Source organism: Paroedura picta, chromosome 4 (genome assembly GCF_049243985.1).
Source record: "Paroedura picta isolate Pp20150507F chromosome 4, Ppicta_v3.0, whole genome shotgun sequence".
In the NCBI taxonomy this organism is placed as follows: domain Eukaryota; kingdom Metazoa; phylum Chordata; class Lepidosauria; order Squamata; family Gekkonidae; genus Paroedura; species Paroedura picta.
The window spans coordinates 80,928,387-80,948,903 of NC_135372.1; the positions used below are offsets into that span (position 1 = coordinate 80,928,387).

The 20,517-nt window shown below is 39.9% G+C and overlaps 1 protein-coding gene across 3 annotated transcripts in view; it reads left to right on the forward strand.

The window, feature by feature from the left end:
• GLIS1 (GLIS family zinc finger 1) overlaps positions 1 to 20,517 on the forward strand; it is a 246,913-nt gene that overhangs the window by 85,680 nt on the left and 140,716 nt on the right. For all 3 annotated transcript variants that reach the window (XM_077333689.1, XM_077333686.1, XM_077333687.1), the window contains exon 4: positions 10,565 to 11,654. In XM_077333689.1, the coding sequence (XP_077189804.1) occupies positions 10,565 to 11,654 (1,090 nt within the window). The remainder of the gene's footprint in view (positions 1 to 10,564; positions 11,655 to 20,517) is intronic.

Here is a 20,517-nt window from a genome sequence, read left to right on the forward strand (position 1 = left end):
CCACCACATGCAGCCAGCTGGGTGACCTTGGGCTCTTCACAGCACTGATAAAGCTGTTCTGACTGAGCAGTAATATCAGGGCTCTCTCAGCCTCACCTACCTTACAGGGTGTTGTGGAGAGAGGAAAGAGAAGGCGATTGTAGTCCTTTTTGAGAATCCTTTGGGTAGAGAAAAGCGGCATATAAGAACCAACTCTTCTTCTTCTTCTAAACAGCATTTACTATATAGCCTGCTGGTTAAGATTCTCTTCACAAGGTCTGGTCTCTGTGCCCTGCCTGCAGAGATGAGGAGTGCCTCCCCTGAGGAACATTCTTCCCCTTGATGCTTGCCTGGTGCGCACCATACTAGCATTTGGGCAACAAGCCAAGATAGTTTTTTACCTGGGCTTTTAAATGAAAGGTTTATATTTTTTAAATTTCTTTTTACAGTCTGTTCTAGCCTGGGACTGTTTTATGAATAATTTTTAAGGTGCTTAATGTTTTATTCTGTTTTTATGTTATGGCTGAGTTTTTATTGTTTTTATACTTTTAATACTGTCTTCAGGGGTTAGACTAGATGACTCAATTTCTGTGTTTTACTTTATGAGCCACTTCAAGCAGCATATACATTTTCTAAATAAAATAATTTGCATGGATTGCAAGATGGATATATTTATCATTGGCAGATGGTTTAAAGTGGAAACTAGATATCTCATTTTAATGTTATTTCTATTATTTCAAGGGATTTTTTCTGTTCAGTTCTTTCTACAAATTATCAGGATTATCAGTTTTCATTCTACATGATGCAAAATAACAATATTAACAATTTTAAATAGGATGTTTTCTTAAAAAGATGCCCATTGTTGAAATAAACTTACTATCAGTTACATATATATATAAATATAACCTTCTAAAATGGCATTTTCTGCCAGATTTTGAAATAATCTTCACCCTCTTGAGAATCAGGAAAAGTATCCTTCAGAGTTGCAACTTTTTATACGGGATATTTTGTTTAAATAATATTTTCTCCCTAGAACTATTGAACCAAGCCTAGGAAATGAATACTAACGTCATAAAAATCTTGCTGTTTCTGATTTCGTTACATATGTTTGTCAACTCCATCTTGACTCTGTTATAAATCCACATGGTGCTTACTTCTAACAAGCTGGTTTTAGTCTGTCGTTGAAGGCAATTATGATGCATAGATAATTGGAGTGGGAGCAAACAAAAGGAGGGAAGAGAAGACTGCTTAGATCTTTTCAGGACCTTTTTGAAAAATCCATAATGAGGAAATGACAGATGCTTATATTCAGAGGATCATAGTACTCCCTTACGAAATATGAACTCCTTACAACTATGTCTCAGGGAAGATTCCCAGAACAACGCAGGATTGTATGCCACAGAACACGAGAGAAAGAGTGAGAGAGAGACCTTGATCCTATTGTGATATAAAGCGACAGGTGACTGAGGTAATTCACATTACTTCGAAACTTTGGCCTACATTCTGTAGGTTTTGCTACTTTGTCAGTAACTGAAAAGAAAATAATAGTATTTCTCAGGGATTTGTTCTTACTTTTGGTATCTCATATTCCAGTGTTTTTAATACCTATGACAATGATAAGCATCCCATGTTCTCATGTTTTAAAAGGTTGGTTTCAGTCACTGGTTAGCTTTCCAAACTCTTTGCCACTTAAATTGTTCCCTCCCCTCACTTCCGTTTACATAGGTAAGTAGAGCCTTTTTCAGATGTTATAATCCTGGTTGCAACTTCACATATGGAAGGAACATGCTACATATGATCCTCTTGATACCTGTGATTGCCATTTCTTTTGAAAGAGGCCATGTGTGGATTTTTCACCTTGGTACACGTGCATAAGACACACGTGTTCCAAACCTGGAATATACATATATTACTCCTTTCAGAAGAAATGGTGATTGTATGTATTGGGAGGATTATATATAATATGTATGCACAGTAAAAAAAATAAAACCCCACACAAGCAAACAGCTGAACAGAATTTAAAGACTCAGTTAAATGCTAAATTGTAGTTGTTTGTGAATGGAACTTGCTTCCAAATATCTTGTTAGTCTTTGTGCATGTGTGCAGTGGAGGTCCCAGTTAAAGTAGGCAACAGGTGCTGGACATCTAGATTTGAAATAGGCAGTAATTTCCTTTTTTTTTTTTTTTTTTACCAATCTCTCATTCCTCATCTTAACTCTTGGAAACACCAGTGTGGATTCCAGACATGTCCTGAATTAAAAATATTGGGCAATGTTAACATGGTTCTTCAGATAGTTCCCAGATAGTTACTATCAGTATGCTAGACTTGATGGATGTCTAGAATAATGATGCCTAACGTGAATGCCACAGTAGTTTTCAGGTCCTCTTCTGCTACTGCATTTGCATGACAGCTTCACCTGGTTTACAGATGACCTAGAGGACAGATGGCTAACACAGCTGACTTTTAATGTCTGTCCTGGTTGAAAGTTGCAGTACAGCTAGTTATCAAAAGACTGTCTGAGTGCCATGTAATGGATTTGCTTTTGTCCTGCTGATCCTAGTGAATAGTGGCTTGGTATATCTAACCTCTTTCTACCTCATGACCTATCTTGCACCACTGTGATATCTTTGCTACTAATTATGCAGGCAAGCCTACTCAGCTGCACCTAGATAATGACAAATAGATCAAAATCCAAGGTGTCTGAGTTCATTCTAGTTTTGTTTTTTGGATTACTTCTTGTCAGTCTAATCCAGCCTTTTTCAACCTCTTAACTGTGTTTGTTTTTTAAAGACCATTTACGCACTAGAGGTTTCATGCTGGGCTGCAGGCTGGAGTTTTAGTTGTGGCAGGTTGCACCACCAATTCCTGTACCCGCACGAAGGAGCATTTGGCCCAGTGCGCTTCATCTGCCCCCGATTTGTGCTCCTGCATGGGAGCTGGGGCAGTGAAGTTTCCAGTGTGTAAATGGTCAATCTGAACAGCTATAGTATTATGTGTAGTACTCATAGGCAGCTGCTGGCATTGAGCCTCCAGTTTCCCTTGTACCCTATCTTATAATGGAGTTTAAAAAAAATAATTGGCTGAGAGAAAAAGGCAGCACTTGTTTTCTTTTTACGATGCGTTCATCACATTAGAAAGTGCACTGTAAAGTTTTTACAGTCAAACTCAAGGAAAGGCCATCACTTTGAGCTTTACAACATAAGCCTGTGCTGCCTGTTATCGTTAGCCTCCATTAACGTTCCAGCATTTAGGACATGTAGTCAAGGGGAGGATAGAAGAGTATCAGTAAGTGTACATTGCTGCAGTAGTTATAACTATTGCTGTTTCTGCATATATAGATTGCAGAAAAGAGGATTTTGGTGCCTGAACTACAAAAGGCAGTCCTAATAAGAGATGGTACCATCTCTACCGTCATATATTCCTGATAGAGTGTGATGAAAGCCTTTATTCTTTTCCATTCTTCCTTTTATAAACTGTATTCTGTGCAGAAACATTTTTTCGCTTTCCACAACCAGCAAGACCATATAACAGCTTTTAAAGTTATGCAGCGCATTTTCCACTGCATGGAACAGCTAAATGAGATGCATATGTTTTGCAGGATAAATTCTGGGGCTCTCTTTGCTACAGTTGGACCTAATAAACAGCTAATGTTGGCCATTTTTCAGATAATCCATTATCAGTCATGAAAGATACCTCTTCCTCCAATTCAGTTGTAAAAGAAACACACATGTTCAAAATTACCTGTAGGTCTCCTACGAGATTCATGTTTTTATATGGTATAATAATAAATGTATAATGTGACGTAATAGTGTTTGACAAGAAGATGGCAGTAGAACATGCATGCAAACAAGCTATAGACAAAAATAGGATGAGTTGGGCCCAAGTGATAAGCCGTGCTGTGGCAGAAGAATGCTTGCTTTGCTGCAGGAAGGCTTCAACGTTTAACAGAAGGGGTCTGTAGGATCCAGTCCAGTAAATATATACTGAGTTTGCAGTTTTGTCATTTTTGTTCACAAATTATTTTGTTGTGGAAATAATATAGACCAACACTAAAAAATTCTCACACTGTAGAAAAATAGTCTGATTTAACTATATTACCCCAATAACCTAATTAAGACTCTTTTGCATAGGACTCCCTAATCCAATGAGTAACAAATTTGGAATAATTAGGTACATTTTCTTGATATGAATTAGAAGTTAAGCATTACTCAAAATTAAGTTCAGTTCATGCCTTAGAATTATGATAGGCCTCCACAGAGGCCATTGTGCTCTTAAATTAAAAATTGTATCCTCCTAACTGCCTCCGTTACAGATGGAAGGAAGGGCTGCAAATGAACCTCATTCTCATCTTCAGGCTCAGCAGGCTCAGGTTAGTAGGCTCTTGAGAAAGCCTAAACCAGGCTCACAGAAGACAGAATTGAGGGCTTTTCTACACAGCTTGCTCCTGATTTTGTTGGGAGTTGATCTACCAGCAATAGAATCTGTTTGGGCATGGTTCTTCTGCATTGCATATCTCCCACCCCCTTCTGCATTTACACTGTTGTAGAGTCAGTTTATTTATTTTTACACATGCCTTAAAAAATCAGGATTTTCAAGGGAGGGTACTGTCATCATCTATAGCAGTGGTCCCCAACCTGCGGTCCGCGGCCCGGTGCCGGGCCGCTAAGGCTTTGGCGCTGGGCCGCGTAGGCCTTGGCGCCGGGCCGCGGCTTCTTCCCTCCCCCGCCCGAAGCCAGAAGTTCGCCAGGCCGCGAGCAAATCGGCCGTCGAAGTGGCCGATTAGCTTGCGGCCCGGCAAGCTTCTTGTTTCAGGCGGGGGAGGGAAGAGAAGCTTGCCGAGCCGCAAGCTAATCGGCCGCTTTGGCGGCCGATTTGCTCGCGGCCTGAAGGGACTGGGAGGCGAAGCTGTGGCCGCCGGCATGGCGGCGGCGCAAATGCGCATGCGCAGACTGCCACGCATGCGTGTTTGCGCCCCTGCCGGGCGCAAATGCGCATGCGCGGCAGTCCGCGCACGCACGTTTGCGCCGGGGCTGCCACGCATGCGTGGGCCTCTGGGTCGCCCTCTCCCCACTCACCGGAGCAGCAGTCCGTGGCAGCCGAAAGGTTGCGGACCGCTGATCTATAGCACCATTGGTGGTGTTAGCACCCCCTGTCCTGCATTCTGCAGGCCAGCCCAGTCAGGTCTCCTCCGGAGCAGTGCCTTCGGGTCTAGATAATAAGGTTTGGGAGCACTGACATGTGTTGGCAGCCTGGACCTGGCACATAGGCTTGCACTGAGTGGACCAGCAAGCAGCTTTCCCAAGCTTCAGCCTTAAGAGAATGGGGCATAATCAGGCTCAGCTGCCCTGCTGGCAGGTGTTGGATTCCTGTGACCACACAGCACTTGGGCCAAAACCCAGTGAAGAATTACTGTTCTCATTGCCTGACTCTGGGATGGTGTTATATTCAGCCAGTTGAGCGCTCTTTGGACCACCTTAGCCTAGGCCTTTTGCCACTGCTGTTCCTTCAGAATGGGAATATCCCCTGGGGCCTATGGGATTCGGTTTACATCCTACATGGCAATTTTAGGGGCTGGTGGCACACTGGCAGCAGGCACATCTGCAGTGTTGAGCCCTCCCTGATACCTCTGATCCTCCTTGGTCTCCTGAGGACTTGGAGTCACTGGGCTGGGCAGAGGAGTCTATGACACCCCACCCTTTCATTTTTTATCCATACTTCTATCAATATTATGGCTGCATTTATTTTTTAAAAGTATCACCGTATATCAATGTATTGATATGCTGCTGTAATGATAGGTCAGGCAGGTTCTCTGAATTCCCCTATTTCATTTTTTAAAAGTATCTAGCCTCTTCCCTTGCAGAGATATGTCTTTTTCCATATACATTTTTACTTCCTTATATAACTAGAGACTTACTTTAAAAAATAAAGCTAGAAATGACCTCTCATTACAGCAGTATATCAGTATTGTAGTACCTTTTAAAATAAAAAAATAAGCCATTTATCTTCAGGGCAGTGGGGGAGGCGAGGGAGTGGTTTGATGATGGCAGCAGGCAGACATCAGGGAGATGACAGTGAGCGGGAAAAGAAAAGCAACAGAAACGTTATGCATGAGAAAAGAGGCAGCTCAGAATTGGCCACCAGAAAAAGAGATGGTAAAAGAAAATGGAAAGACCATTGGGGGAACCAAAGTAAAAACTAAAGGTACCGAAATGCATAGGGAATTCAAGGGATAACCCAAAACAGTATGTGGTCATAACCCACAAAAAACTTGTGGAAAACCTGTCAATATCTGATTTATTAATTATTTAAAATGTGTATATATACACCCTTCTCTTGAGCATAAAAACAATAGAATAAGGCAATAAAAACTAAAGTAACACTGTCGTGGAGCATCCTGGCACAGCTGACCTGGAAGCGGCAGAAGGCTCTGGGGAAGAACAGGCAGGTGAAGGAGGGCTTAGCTCAGCTACAGACAGCCTGTTGTAGGAGACTTGCCACCACACTGCTCCTCCCCAGTTCCAGGACATTTATAAACAAATTAAATAGCACCAGTCGTAATACCAATCTTGGTGGGACCCCACTTCTTATTTCCCTTGATTGTGAGACCTAGCCATCATATCGAAGGGTGCTGACATATTCAATAACAATAGAGATGCATTCCCTTTATTCATCTGAAGATAGAAGTTAAGTACTGTTCTTTGCCTTTCCCCCTTCCTTTCTTGTACTTTTTATTTTCCCCTTCTTTATATTTTTCCTTAATCTGTGTAATTAAAAAATAAAAATAAGTAATACATATTATTGACCAATCGCTATTGGTAACCACCTTTTTCATAGAATTGGGAAAAATTCCTTCCATCAGCAGGCATTCACAGTCCTCTGAATTGAAGGACCTAGTTGTCCCTGGAGGAGTTTATAAGTCAAGAAAGTCTTGGATTCAGATCACAAAAACTATCCCAGATGTTTGTTAGCATTAGCCAAGGAAACCAGACTGAACCAATGCAGGCAACAGTCCCTAAATAATACTACAAATACCTCTACCACCTGAGTAACAATTTCATGAACACCAAAGTTGGAAGAAGTCTGAAAGGTTTTAATGGCAAATAACTGTAGGAAAACATCACAACTAAAGGCCAAATAACTAGGATTTAAGACACATTCCTGGGAGTTTTCAGTTACCTAATTAATTTAAATAATAATTAAGGGAACAAAATGGTAGTGAAATTATTTCTTCATTGCCATCAGTACAACTTCATATCAGATCAGAAATGGCCTTCTGTTCCCAGGTCATGTGAAATACTTCAGATCAGAAGCTGTCTCCAGAATCTGAGGGTCTACTGGGCAGATGGTTTGAACTAGGCTGTCCAGCAGTTTTTACCAAATAGCTGATCCTGCAGAGAGAATTCTCACCATAAAATGGATTTCGGGTCTGTGGGAGGGGCACGGAGCCTGAAAAACAGCTGATCCTGTGGAGAGCAAGCTTGGGTTCTACTTGGCTACTTGGTTCAAGCCAGGAGATTCTGCCAAACAGCTGATTCTGTCTGGCATGGACTTTGGGATACATGATGAAGCCATGAATAAGCTATGCTGGTTGTTCCAAATACATGCCAGGAAAATGTTTTATGCCATACCATTCTTCATATTACTGCTGTGCCTCATATTTTATAGACAAGCTGTTAAGATGTGTTAATAAACATACATAAACATACATTTACTACTGATAATAAAGGGTTATTATCAGACCCAATACATGACATTAAGAGATTGTAAATAATAAATTATAGTAAACCATAAATGATATGTGAAATGGAATATGTAAGAGCTGAGCTTCGTATTTCAATGGAGAAAGAGGAAATTTTCCAGTGAAATTACAAATCATGAAAGATAGGCTTGATGCTTCACAAGATATTGGGTAGTAAACCTGCCACATGGAAAAAGACTAAATCTTGACAGCCCTGTATCCCAGACCTTGTGATTTTATGGGAAGGCAACATTCTTGTAGATGTGTTTTTTTACTTGCTGGAATGCATTAGAAAGGTGGCATCCAGGTGAGTTCATATTATATTTAGGATAAGTGTAGCCCATCATGTGTTTCTGCAGTTTATTATCTAGTTCTTTCTACCCCAGAACAATATGCTGAACACATGTATGGATGAAAAGAATTGTCAGTGGCTATCAGCCATGTAATAAGATACACCCTTGGGCTAAATACATCCTAACAAATCTGTGGTTTTGAGCTTTTCAGCCACAACATGAATTCTACCATTTCATCTCTTTTCTGAGCTTTGTACCGCTTTCAAAACATTGCCCAAGTACAGTCAATGTGGGCCGTTTCCATTCATGTAAGTACTGTTAGGCTCATCTGTTGGACTTATCTTATGGAATAGGCTGTCTAAGGAGGTGAGAAGGTGCAATCTTGCTGCATCACCATACCAAATGGAAGATTGTCTGGTTAGTCTCATTAAAGTATGAAAGTCACAAGATGCAAATACAAAATCATATATCACAAAAATTAAATTAAATCAGTTTGTGCTGTTTTTTCATTGGCAATGCAGTTTTTGGCTTTGGCTGTATTTTTGCTATATGTTTTCAGGTATTCTTCCTTGTCCCTCCCCAATTTACTGTTTGTATACATGTGCTGTTGCCATTACCTTTCATGCTAAAGATGTTTCCCTCCCCCAATGAGTCTGGTTTGAAAAACATAGATTTCTTGAGAAGTGGAAATGGGCATGAGAATTGGAATGGCTATGGAGATACCATTTTCTGTATGTCTCTCAACACATTTAAAAATATTATTGCTACACATTCATACATACATTAGCCATTCATACATGTGCCATAGGCCCACTAGAATATTCTGTAAAAACTTGTGTGATGATGCCCTAAAGCAATTTCCTTATAGATATTAATTTTTATTTTACAAAATGTGTGTGCCCAGCACACTAACAGATCATCTGCCTAGTCACAGATGTGGAGAAATCATAGGTAGTGCTGTGAAATAGGACATTTCCTATTATATAATAATTTGTCACTGGTAAAATTCTCTGTAGCTTGTGTGTCAATTGTTGTGGTGAGTAATGTATGAAATACTGTTGGGTGAGTGTCACAGTTGGTGTTTATTGTAACAAGAAATCTTGGTATCCTTCATCTTCCATCATAAGTTGGTCAAGCAGATGCAAATCCATTTTGTCAAAATATAGGGGACCTCTCTAACCTTATACCATGTTAGAAAAATCTAAGATGTGAAATATAATTGTTTTTCATGTCTGAAGCTCTTAGCTGCAAACTTTAAAAAGTAATTTTTATTTAAGTGTTGAACTCTATGCCTTTCTTGCTCTTGATTATATGGAAATGTCAAAGGGATGGACCAGCTATTCGCAGATGCCTGGTTTAGCATTACCTTACTGTACATTGTTTATTGTGATTGGCTGTCTTAGTTCTGTATCTCATTGGCTAAGCAGACATGCTTATCTGCTAGTCTAGAATGTAAGATTGCAGTATATCTGAAATGAAGATACACTCTTACGAACCTACCAAATCATTACGGTCATCTTTGGATGCCCTGCCTCATGTGCTAATGAGACCAGGCATGGTCTTCTTGGTTGTCACACCAAAACTCCAGAACTCTCTCCTAAGGGAGACTCATTTATCCCCTTCTGATTACATCTTTTGTCAGTGAGTGAAATTTTTTTTAATGTTTTAAATGATGTGTAACTTTTAACTTGTTGGCATCTGGATGGCCCTTTTTAGAGTAGGAAGATGGGATTTCAATTTTGTAAAGTAATTAGTTTGGTTGTGTTTTGGTTAGAAAAAGAGACTAATGTTGTGAGAATGAAAGTGTTTTTTGTACTTTGAATGGACATGCTTCCTGGTTTTGTTTGAAGAAGGCCATGAGGCCTGAAACCATCTTGGAAATTTCCTTAAGAAAATATTTGTTCATGATGAGTCATGTCAGACTTGGTTCTCTCTCCCTCTTCCCCTTGTATACAGAGTCTAATTGAAGATTGTCTGGGTACAAAGGCTCTAGTTGGTTGTAACATGAGTTACATGTGAGTAACCTGGTCAAAAATGAGTTTGTGTCTCCTCCACAACCTAGGATTCTAAGCTAGGATTAAACTGCTTTGGAGGCATGGTTACTGGGAAATAAATCCACTTTTTGGAAGCATCCAGATTTGACCATTCATATCACAAGCAAGGGATGTTTTGTTCATGACTGAAAATGAGTTTTGCAGAAGGCTTGAGGGAATTGCAAAAGGTGGCATCATCCGCCTGTTCTGGGAGTTAGATCTTGCACTGTCATTTGTCCACTGAATAAATATAAATTAATTAAAAGCATGACAGTTTAAGAAACATTGTAGAGGTGCTCAACCTCTGCATGTATGAAACTTACATTATGTAAGGTACTTCCGCTTTTGTATTTTTTTAAAAACAAATGGGAATTGTTTACAGAATGTTCAGATCCATTCATTATTTCAGGGACGATATCATGAAAGCATCAGTTGCTTAGGAAACTTAATAAATATTGTGTCTTGTACAGATTGTTAATTTTTATTGCTACTCAGTGATCTGTGAAACTGTATGTTGCAGGCCTCTCTCCTTTCAAGACCCAAGAGATTCTACAAATCCTTGCATGAATGGAAGCCACACTACTCCACGTATAAAACAGGAGTGCCCAAGCGATTTTAAGGGCCTTTCTGAGGTTTCCACACACAGTGGGATTACTGAAGGAATGGAACTGAGAGGCTTGGGCAGCTTCCATCCTGAAATAGAGCTAATGAACAATGGCTTTACAAATTCACTTTCATCATACTTGTTTAATAATGAACACAGCTCCTCCCTGGGATCATTGTCACTCAGCAGCCCTCAGAACTCCAGCCGGCATCAGGCAAGCAACCTGAAGAAGCGATGCCTCTCCATGCTGCCATCTTCTGCCGATGGGATTGACATTACAACTATCATCCGTACTTCACAGACGTCATTGGTCACCTGTGTGAATGGACTGCGGACTAATTCAGCTGGCATTTCCTCTTCTCCTGGGGAGATCACTCTCCACAGTGCTCAGAAATCATCTCGGCCCCAGCCTGGGACCCATTGCCATCATCCCTCCCCATCAGTATGTCTTTTACCTGTTTCCAGTGAATGTGTCCGAGGGGACTGTGATCATTCCCAAATGCGGCAAGCAGAAGAAAATGCAAGCCTTTGCCTTATAATGAACAGCACTAGTATTCCTCAGCAAGAGGCTTCCCATGGCAACCAGAAGTTGAGTTTTTTAAAGCAAGAACCACTTGACGAGTATTCATCTGCAACAGATCTTTTTCAGCATCACCAGGAACTGCCACCACCTTATCACTTACACCAGCAGCGAAGCCAGACTCAAGGGACGCTGTCTCATTTACATGCCTCCATGTCTCCAAAGTCTCTTCAGCTGAGTGAGGTTGATGAGCAGGAGACCAGCAATGGTAAGCAGGCTTGTCGGTGGATTGACTGTAGTGCTGCTTATGATCAACAAGATGAGCTAGTTCGGCACATAGAAAAGACACACATTGATCAGCGGAAAGGAGAGGACTTCACTTGCTTCTGGGCAGGCTGTGTCCGTCGGTATAAACCTTTCAATGCCCGTTATAAACTGCTGATTCACATGAGGGTTCATTCTGGTGAAAAACCAAACAAATGTATGGTAAGTCCAGATTATATTTATTTGCATTCATTCTTCCTTTTAAAATATTCTTTCATTATAAGTGTAGTCCTTTACTGTAATCTGTTCTATGATATTTCCAAGGAGAGTTCAACTAGAAGTGCATACCGAATTCTTTACACTGTTTCTGTTTTCTCACTATCCTTCCAACATAATTATAGTGCTCTCCTGCAACTGTTTCTGTGATGGTTCCAAATAAGCACTGGGGTGGAAATAACTTTATATCAGAGGAAATGTCTGAGTTATATGTATTACAATGATAACAAATAATATTTTGGTGCCCTCTGTGAAAGCTAAAGCTTAGCTTTTAATATAGAGAATTATTTTTGAATTTGCTTTGAATTTTAATACAATCAAAGCAATCTGCAGCAATTTAATGTAAAGAAAGAACCACTGAGCCTCAGGTGGTATTTTAAAGCGTGTTCACTGAAATTCGCTTCCTTCTGTCTTATGAACAAGATTCCAAATGAGTACAGTCATTTGAATTATAACACAAAATGCAGAAAATCCCAATAAACATAATAATTAGAACCAAGTACGTCGTATGACTTTTAACTTAAGCGGTTTTTTGAAAATATCAATAGAACCGTTCTGCTCTGATCAGGCAGCTATAGAAGAAGTTCCAAAGGGAACATCTTGGGAACAGCACTGTCTATGCTGGCATTATCAGGATAATGTGAGCAATTAAAATAAAAGCTAATGACTTGCAGTTGGCTTTCCACATGCTGAAAGCAATAATAATATGAGACTCTGAATAGAATAGATGATAACAGGGCAAGATTGGTCAGAGCTTCCAAACCCAGCAGTGAAATAGGAAACTTTTGTTTGAAACTCCAAATGTATTACCTACAAAGGAATAACCATACCAACTGATTGGGTTGCCTCCATCAAAACGTCAGCAACCAGGAGCACTTAGGAGATTTGTTATTTCTTCACTGAAACACAGTACAGTGCTGGTGCTCTGAAATAAGGAACACCCACTGTGTATTATGGCCGTGATGTTTGGGAATGAGAAGCATTCTCTTCAAACTAAGCCATCCCTTCAAATTGAAGAGACATCTGGCAACCTCTCAGAAATTTAGGATGCTTTAAAATGTCGCTGTTATTTGGAACAAAGACTTAGCACAAGAATAAACTTTTATCCCTATACATTGTTGACTGGATTTGATCTTTAATAAATATGTATGTCAGTTTATAAAAGGTTAATTTAAAAAACTTAACATGCCAAAGAATGTACTTTCAGATAAATATTGTATTAATTTTCTGGTGGTAGTACAAGCTTGCTCTCTCTGTTTCTAGAGTATCCAGGTATACAGAAAGGGTTGCTGGAATGAAATAAAATAACATAGTGTATCTGGTTTCTTATATATAGGATAGTCTTTATTTTCTCATAACAATGTAAATTCATGCTTTAGTTTTTTAAAATTCAGATGGCTTCCTGTCAAATGATGTATTGTCTGTTCAGAAATATCTTTACAATAGGGATTTTTCTCTTTATGGTTATTACTACTTCCCATTTCAAACTATTTTCTGTATTAGCTACATGGTAAAAGCTTCCAGTTATCTTGGGCAGAAAATAATATTGTTTGTTCATTTCTCTTGACCAGAACTAGAGAATTAAGATAACAATTAAAAATGAGTTCACATATTATTTTCCTGGAAAGCATCTTATTATTCAGATCTCAATATATGGGTGTTCCAGAATAGTTATACAACTTAAATAAGGTAGTCATAAAAGTCTTCATCAGTTAATATAGTGGTGCAGAGCCTTCAAAATCGCAAGTGAGTTAGCTGTACATTAGAGTTCTGTTGTTAAAGCTAGACATTGAGTGTGCCTGCATCATAGAGATAGCTTTCTAATATAGTAGGTTCTTACAAAGCAATGAAAACAATTTATTTTCTTAGTTTTATTTTTTTTAAACCAGAGATACATTATTCAATTTGTGTTGTTAGTTAATAAATTTTGCAAATACAGAAGAGAATTTGTGGTGTTGTTTTCCAGATAAGAAACAGATGGTTTAGACAACTAGATCTACTTAACAGTGAGAAAACCATATTTTTTTTGTTTGGCAGCTATCATTTGCATTTCTCTTACCACAACCAGTTCTTGTAATTTGGTTTAAGGAATGAATTGAATGTAGCCATATTTTAATCTGTATTGAAAAAAATACTATGCCACTTAAGCAAATTTTCTTGTCAGACAAGTAAGCAAAAGGCTCAACACACATGGCAGTGCAGTGTTTAGAACATGCTTAATTGTGTCCCTGTCAGAACTTGGCAATGCAGAAGTTACAGAACCAACAGTTGGCATCTAGGTTTCTAATGGCTGTGGAAGAGTTATGGGTGAGCCTATGAATAGACGTTTTCATTGAGAAAAGGAAAAGGGGCAGCTATCCTTGTTTGACATGAATATTTTACTTTATTTATTTATATTTTATTATTTGATTATTTATACGTGCCCCTCCTGGCATGCTAGCATCATGATCAGTTATTATGATAGGGAGTTCAGTACAGTAGATTCTGAGTTGGATGGGACTATTCAATTGTATATATTTTTGCAACATGTTTCAAGATACAGAAGGTTATGATATTAAAATTAATATCAACCACATATGTTTATTTATGATTCAGAATGATAAATTTGTTTGCATTTTGATGTAATATTGTTTTAAAAGAACTGTTATCTGTTAAGTATAGATTAATAACCACAAGTTCATCAAGGAAATTATAAGGTGCTGGTGGCTGTTTTTAAAGCCTGTAACATAACAATGAGTGATCATGGGTATTTTCTTTCCCCCTGAAAAATATTTCTTTTTCTCTTGTTACTTCCAGTGCTTTTTCAAAGCACATTTGTACTTTCTTTGAATATGGGGGTCTTTCCCATCTGTTCAGGAAAAATTGTTGGGTGAATATGTATTGAATGTGTTCATGGAAGGCTGGCAACAAGTAGCCTTATGTCTGTATGCATAAAAGCTCCCATCCATGTAAAATTATTAATTTCTTGTGGCAGGCTTTGCTACTATGTACTGTAATAGACAAAGGAATTTTGGAATTCAGGCTACTTGAGAACAGGAAATACATGAGACATTTTGATTGAAAAGTAAATGGTCCACTAAAATGGCAGTTAATCCTTTTATTATCTTTCCAACAGCAGTTTCCACAATACTTTCATGAGGTAAGCTTCCCTGCAGTCCAACTGTAACACTCATCATTACAGCTGGTTTAAATTTAGCCTGTGTGCTCCCTTCTCTACTGCAGATAGTGGAAAAGCAAAAAATCTATCTGCTCTGAAGGAATTATATTTGGGGGGATCTGGCTTGTGTTTGGGTGCCAAAAACTGTTTTTATTTTTCATTAATTTTATAATTGATTCCTTCTCTACTATGTCCTTTTCATGTGTATGTTTTTTTGCTTTTTGTCTTTTTATTCTTTCGGCTGTGCAAGTAGTCTGAAGGAAACTACCTAATCTCTCTGCAATATCCTGTTATGTTTCATACTTAACTTGTGTTATTTTAGTTTTATTAAATTTGGTGCTCATCTGCATTTTGATCAAAATATATCCAACTAAAATAATGATGCAATGCCCCTAAGACTTGAATTTTTGAAGATTAATTTCATGCTTTTTTAGATTTGATGTCCCAGACAACTGGAATTTTGATTGTCTGACAGTAAAACCTAGCCAGATTAAATGTTTTCATTATAAAATGCAAAAAGAAAGGATTTTCCATATTATCTTTTTGTTCTGCCACCATTTTGAGTAATAATGAATCATGATCTCTAAGTATTGTATAGTGAAGTTTAAGTGTCTGAAAGGTATATGTGTGTGAACATGTGCTTGTTTTGATCTGTCCTAGCATGAGACACAATATATGAAATATTGAATAATGATAGTAATACCAAATGTAAGAGTGCTCCTGCTTATACTGTTCACAGAATTCAGCTTCTAAACTGCAGAAACAGAAAGAAAAAGAGAAAGAAAAGACACCATTTGATTAGCAGGTGTAAGTTTTATTAATTTAAATATGAGTATCTCTATATAATGAGCCTCTTGTGGCGCAGAGTGGTAAGGCAGCCGTCTGACAGCTTTGCCCATAAGGCTGGGAGTTCAATCCCAGCAGCCGGCTCAAGGTTGACTCAGCCTTCCATCCTTCCGAGGTCGGTAAAATGAGTACCCAGCTTGCTGGGGGGTAAACGGTAATGACTGGGGAAGGCACTGGCAAACCACCCCGTATTGAGTCTGCCAAGAAAACGCTAGAGGGCGTCACCCCAAGGGTCAGACATGACCCGGTGCTTGCACAGGGGATACCTTTACCTTTACCTTTATCTCTATATATTATCATAAGAGATAGGTGGCCAATTTGTAATGCATTAATATTTTAGTTTCCTTTATCTCTTTATAAAAGTAAACATCTCAGTTGCTGTCTTCATTGGGGACCTAGCTGTGTGAAAGCTGCTTTAATGAGAGTGTCTGAGTTAAATTCTAAATAACATAATCATGAGCAATGGGGCTGAATGCATGGACCATAACCATAGAATTGGCATTTCTCCTAATAGGATGACAACTCCATGTTTGGACCTTTTTAATCTGCCAGGGCTCATATGGGGTGATTTAAAAATTCTTACTTACCTGGCTGGAATGATTAAAAGACACCATTATCTCCCCTCATTGTATTCCTGTTTTCACTGCAAATTTTAAAATTTATTTTGCATTAAAGGGAAGAAAGTCAAATTGTAAGCCTATAAACTAGTAAGTGTTATCTTCGAGTTTCAAAAATGAAAAAGGTACAAAGAAGTACATTGATCTAACTAAGGGCCACCTAATATATTGATTGAGGAGATGTTTAGTAGGCCTTGTCTAACAAACAGCAGAATACTAGGTAGAGCAGGAACATGTGGTGTAGCCATTAGCAAAAGTGTGATGTAACTAATTGGAAAACTCAGATGTGATGTCACACCTCTCTAAAATCACGGGAAACTTTATGGTAAAACTGATGTCACACACAAGTATGGTGTTTCACTATGTAAATATTTTTGTATGTGTGTAATATTTCTGTGATGTAATACCAGAAAACGGCATCACCAAGACACCCCTGCTGGATGTGCCATCACCAGGCCATTCCCATAGCATAGCACAGAAATATTTTCAGATGATTTGTAGGCTGGCTACCACAATACTCCGGACTCTTCTTCACCAAAGGGAGCCTACAGTGGGAACCTGCAAAAACAGGGCTGGGGCAGGCCTATGCCACTACATCGGGTCCACACCCCCATGCCAGAAACAGGGCTAAAACAGGCCTATGCTGCTCTGTCATTCCCAACCCCCTGCCAGAACAAAGGCCAGGGCAGGGCAATGCCACTCCATTGCCTCTACCTCCCCAACATCAGATACAGGACCAGAGCAGGCCTATGCTGCTCAGTTGCCACCAACACAATACCAGAAACAAGGCTTGAGCAGGCTTATGTTGCTCTGTCACCTCCAACCTTCCCAATGTCAAAAACAGGCCCCCTCCAACTCCAGAAACAGCCCAGTGGTGGGCTAGCAACAGGACCTATGCCATTCCATGTACCTGCCTTCCTGCAGTTTAAATCCAATCCAGTCAAACTTTATTACAGTTGTTCAAACCAAGTTATATGAAGTCAATACATAAGAGACCAAAAGAATAATTAAAATGAGAGTACTTACCTCTCTAGGCCTTAGTCACTACTGTGTGCATTAAACCTCAGTCAGCAAGGATTTCCTACCCCCTGCAGGCCCATCACCAGCTACTGGGGGGGGGCAGTCAACATGACCATATCACCTAATTCTTTTTTTTAACCTTACAAAATAGTATATAAATTATATAATAATATATAATTATATACAATTTTATAATATATACAATATATAATATATTAATATATTAAAATCTAATTAACCAACCCAATTGATGAAATCCTTCCAGGGCTGTTGTGAAACCCCATGGTTTCATAAAATCCTGGTTGAGAAAGCCAGGTTAATCCAGTTTATTATATCTCATATACACAAACTTGGGCCCATCAATTCAAAGTATGATTAGAACTATATTGGAGGAGAGTATCGGATATATTACATCTACAGAAAGAGATTTCCTTGATAATATTAACCCAGTCCTTCGACTAATTGGAGGTGGGCCCCGAAGGATGCCTTCTCCCCCCTCCGGCCCTTTACTTCATCCCCCCTGGCCCTTTACAATAGCGATCCCCAACCTGTGGGCTGCGGACCACATGTGGTCCTTCAACTAATTGGAGGTGGGCCCCGAAGGACGCCTTCTCTCTCCCCCCCCCCGGCCCTTTACTTCATCCTCCCCGGCCCTTTACAACACACTTCGGGTGTCATTGTCTCCCATCACTCCCAGATGGGACTATCTCGTTGCAGAGAAACAAGCTCAGGGTTCCCATTGATTTGTCATTGTCACGAGTTAAAATTTCCATGAAAATAAAATGTTCTTTATGTTCATTGTTGTGGCGTGTCTGTATCTTATTTTGAAGGGATGTTTAAACATTATCATAGCTATCAGAGAGCGTTAGGGCAGTGGTTGAGAGTAGAGAAGTAAACTACCCCCCCCCATCGGACCTTAGTAAAAGGCGTTGAGTGGTCCCCAGTGAGTGGTCCCCGGCATTGAGTGGTCCCCGGTGATAAAAAAGGTTGGGGACCACTGTTCTACATTGTACCAAAAATATATTAAAATCCACCCCTCCTCCAGTAGGCTTATTATCTCTGGTTGTAGTTCTGTTCTGGATCTCCTATCCAAATATATTTTCCCTTCAGACCATATAATGCCATCATATATAAGAGATATTACTGATTTTATTAATAAACTATTAGGAAAGCCCATTTTAAAAAATGGGCTTTGGCAAGGGTTTTCTACGACCCCCACTGCCAGCTTGCCGGCTGGGCAAGGGGCCAAGGAAAGCCCCCCCCCCAGCAGGCTGGCGTCTCTAGGAGGAGACGCTCAGCTTGCAAAGGCCTCTTGACGCGGCTGCAACTTGACGAGAGGCGTTCGCGTGGTGAGGGGTGAGGGAAAGCCCCCACACCCCCTTTGGGCTCTGTTCCCGGGAGGAGCCGCTTGCCCCCCCTGGGCCACCGTTCCTGGGAGCAGCTGCTTGTCCCGCAAAGGCCTCTCGCCGCATCTGTGACAAGGCGAGAGGACTTCACAGGGCAAGTGGCTAGGGAAAGACCCCCCCCCCCCCCAGGACAGAAGTACCTGGGAGCCATGGATGTGCACTCCTCACCGTTCAGGAAGCTTCTGACGGTGAGGCTGGGCACGCGGCTGAAGGAGGCGGGTGCTCCATGGTAAGGATTGGAGAGTATAGCTAATAAAAATAGGGAAATCCTTTGGGTTGCATTAGATGTGTGGTGTCAGTCTATAGCAACATTCCTCCAAAAGAAGCATTAGCTATTATAGAAAAAGCATTAAAGAAGAAATAATAGAATTCCACCCATTTCTTATTTCTAGCTGAAATTCTACACTGCTCACAAACAACTTATTCTCTTTTAATGATGCAATATATGTGATTTAAAGACATTGCAATGGGAACTTCAATGGCCTCAGAAGTTGCCAACTTATATATGGGCAGGGTTGAAGATAACAATACTTTCCATGGTTGTAACATCAAATTATGGCAATATCTAGATATGTATTTTTATTATCCATATGTGACCACAGAAGTTTATTGGAATTCCACATTTGAGTGGATGTACAGGATGAAAATATTAAATTTGATTTCCAAATGCATGACAAGAAAATCAACTTTTTAGATGTCATTGTCATAAGGAAACAGAATATAATTATTCAAACCTTTATGTAAAAACTTTATGAAAACTCTTTTGAAATATGAAAGTCACTATCCTAAACATATGAGAAATAGATTACCATTTAGCCAATTCTTAGAAGAAATTGGTCAAATATTATTATTATTATTATTATTATTATTATTATTATTATTATTATTATTATTATTATTATTATTATTATTATTATTATATTAATTTTATTTGCTTACCGCTTGGCCAGTCGGCTCCTGGTGGTGTATAACAATAAAAATAACAATAAAACCATACAGTAAAAACAATCTAACAATCCACCCAATAACCCAATCAATGGGCCTCCACCCCAGTAGGTCTGACATCTCAAGGAGTGCACAGAGGAGGGGCCCAATAGATCTTGCCCAGTAGATCTGCTCTGGTGTCAACCAAAGACCTCTTGGAAGAATTATGTCTTGCAGGCCCTGCAGAACTGAGACAGTTCTCTCAGGGCTCTCAGCACCTCTGGAAGCTTATTCCACCAGGCAGGTGCCAGGACCAAAAAGGCCCTGGCTCTCGTGGAGGCCAGGTGCACTTCCCATGGGACAGGGATCACCAGCCTATTTTAAAGCACAGAGCAGAGTGTGCTGCGAGGGGCTTAGGGAGATAGACAGTCACTCAGGTACGCAGGACCCAGACTGTGAATGGCCTTAACGGCCAAACCAACACTTGAACTTGATCTGGTATACAACTGGCAACCAATGCAGCTGCTGTAAAACTAATGCAGCTGCTGTATATGGGCTCTCCATGATGTTCCTGTGAGAAACCTCACAGCTGCCTTCTGTACCAGTTGAACCTTCTGGGTAAAGGACAAAGGCTGGCCTGTATAGAGCAAGTTACAGAAGTCTAGACTGTAGGTGACTGTTGCATGGATCACTGTGGCTAGGTGGTCTGGGGCCAGATAGGGTGCTAGTAGCTTTGTTTGGTGAAGACTGAAAAACACCGGTTGGGCTACTTTTGTGACCTGCGCCTCCATTTTTAGGGAGGTATCGAAAGTCACTCCCAAATACTTGGCTAAGGATGA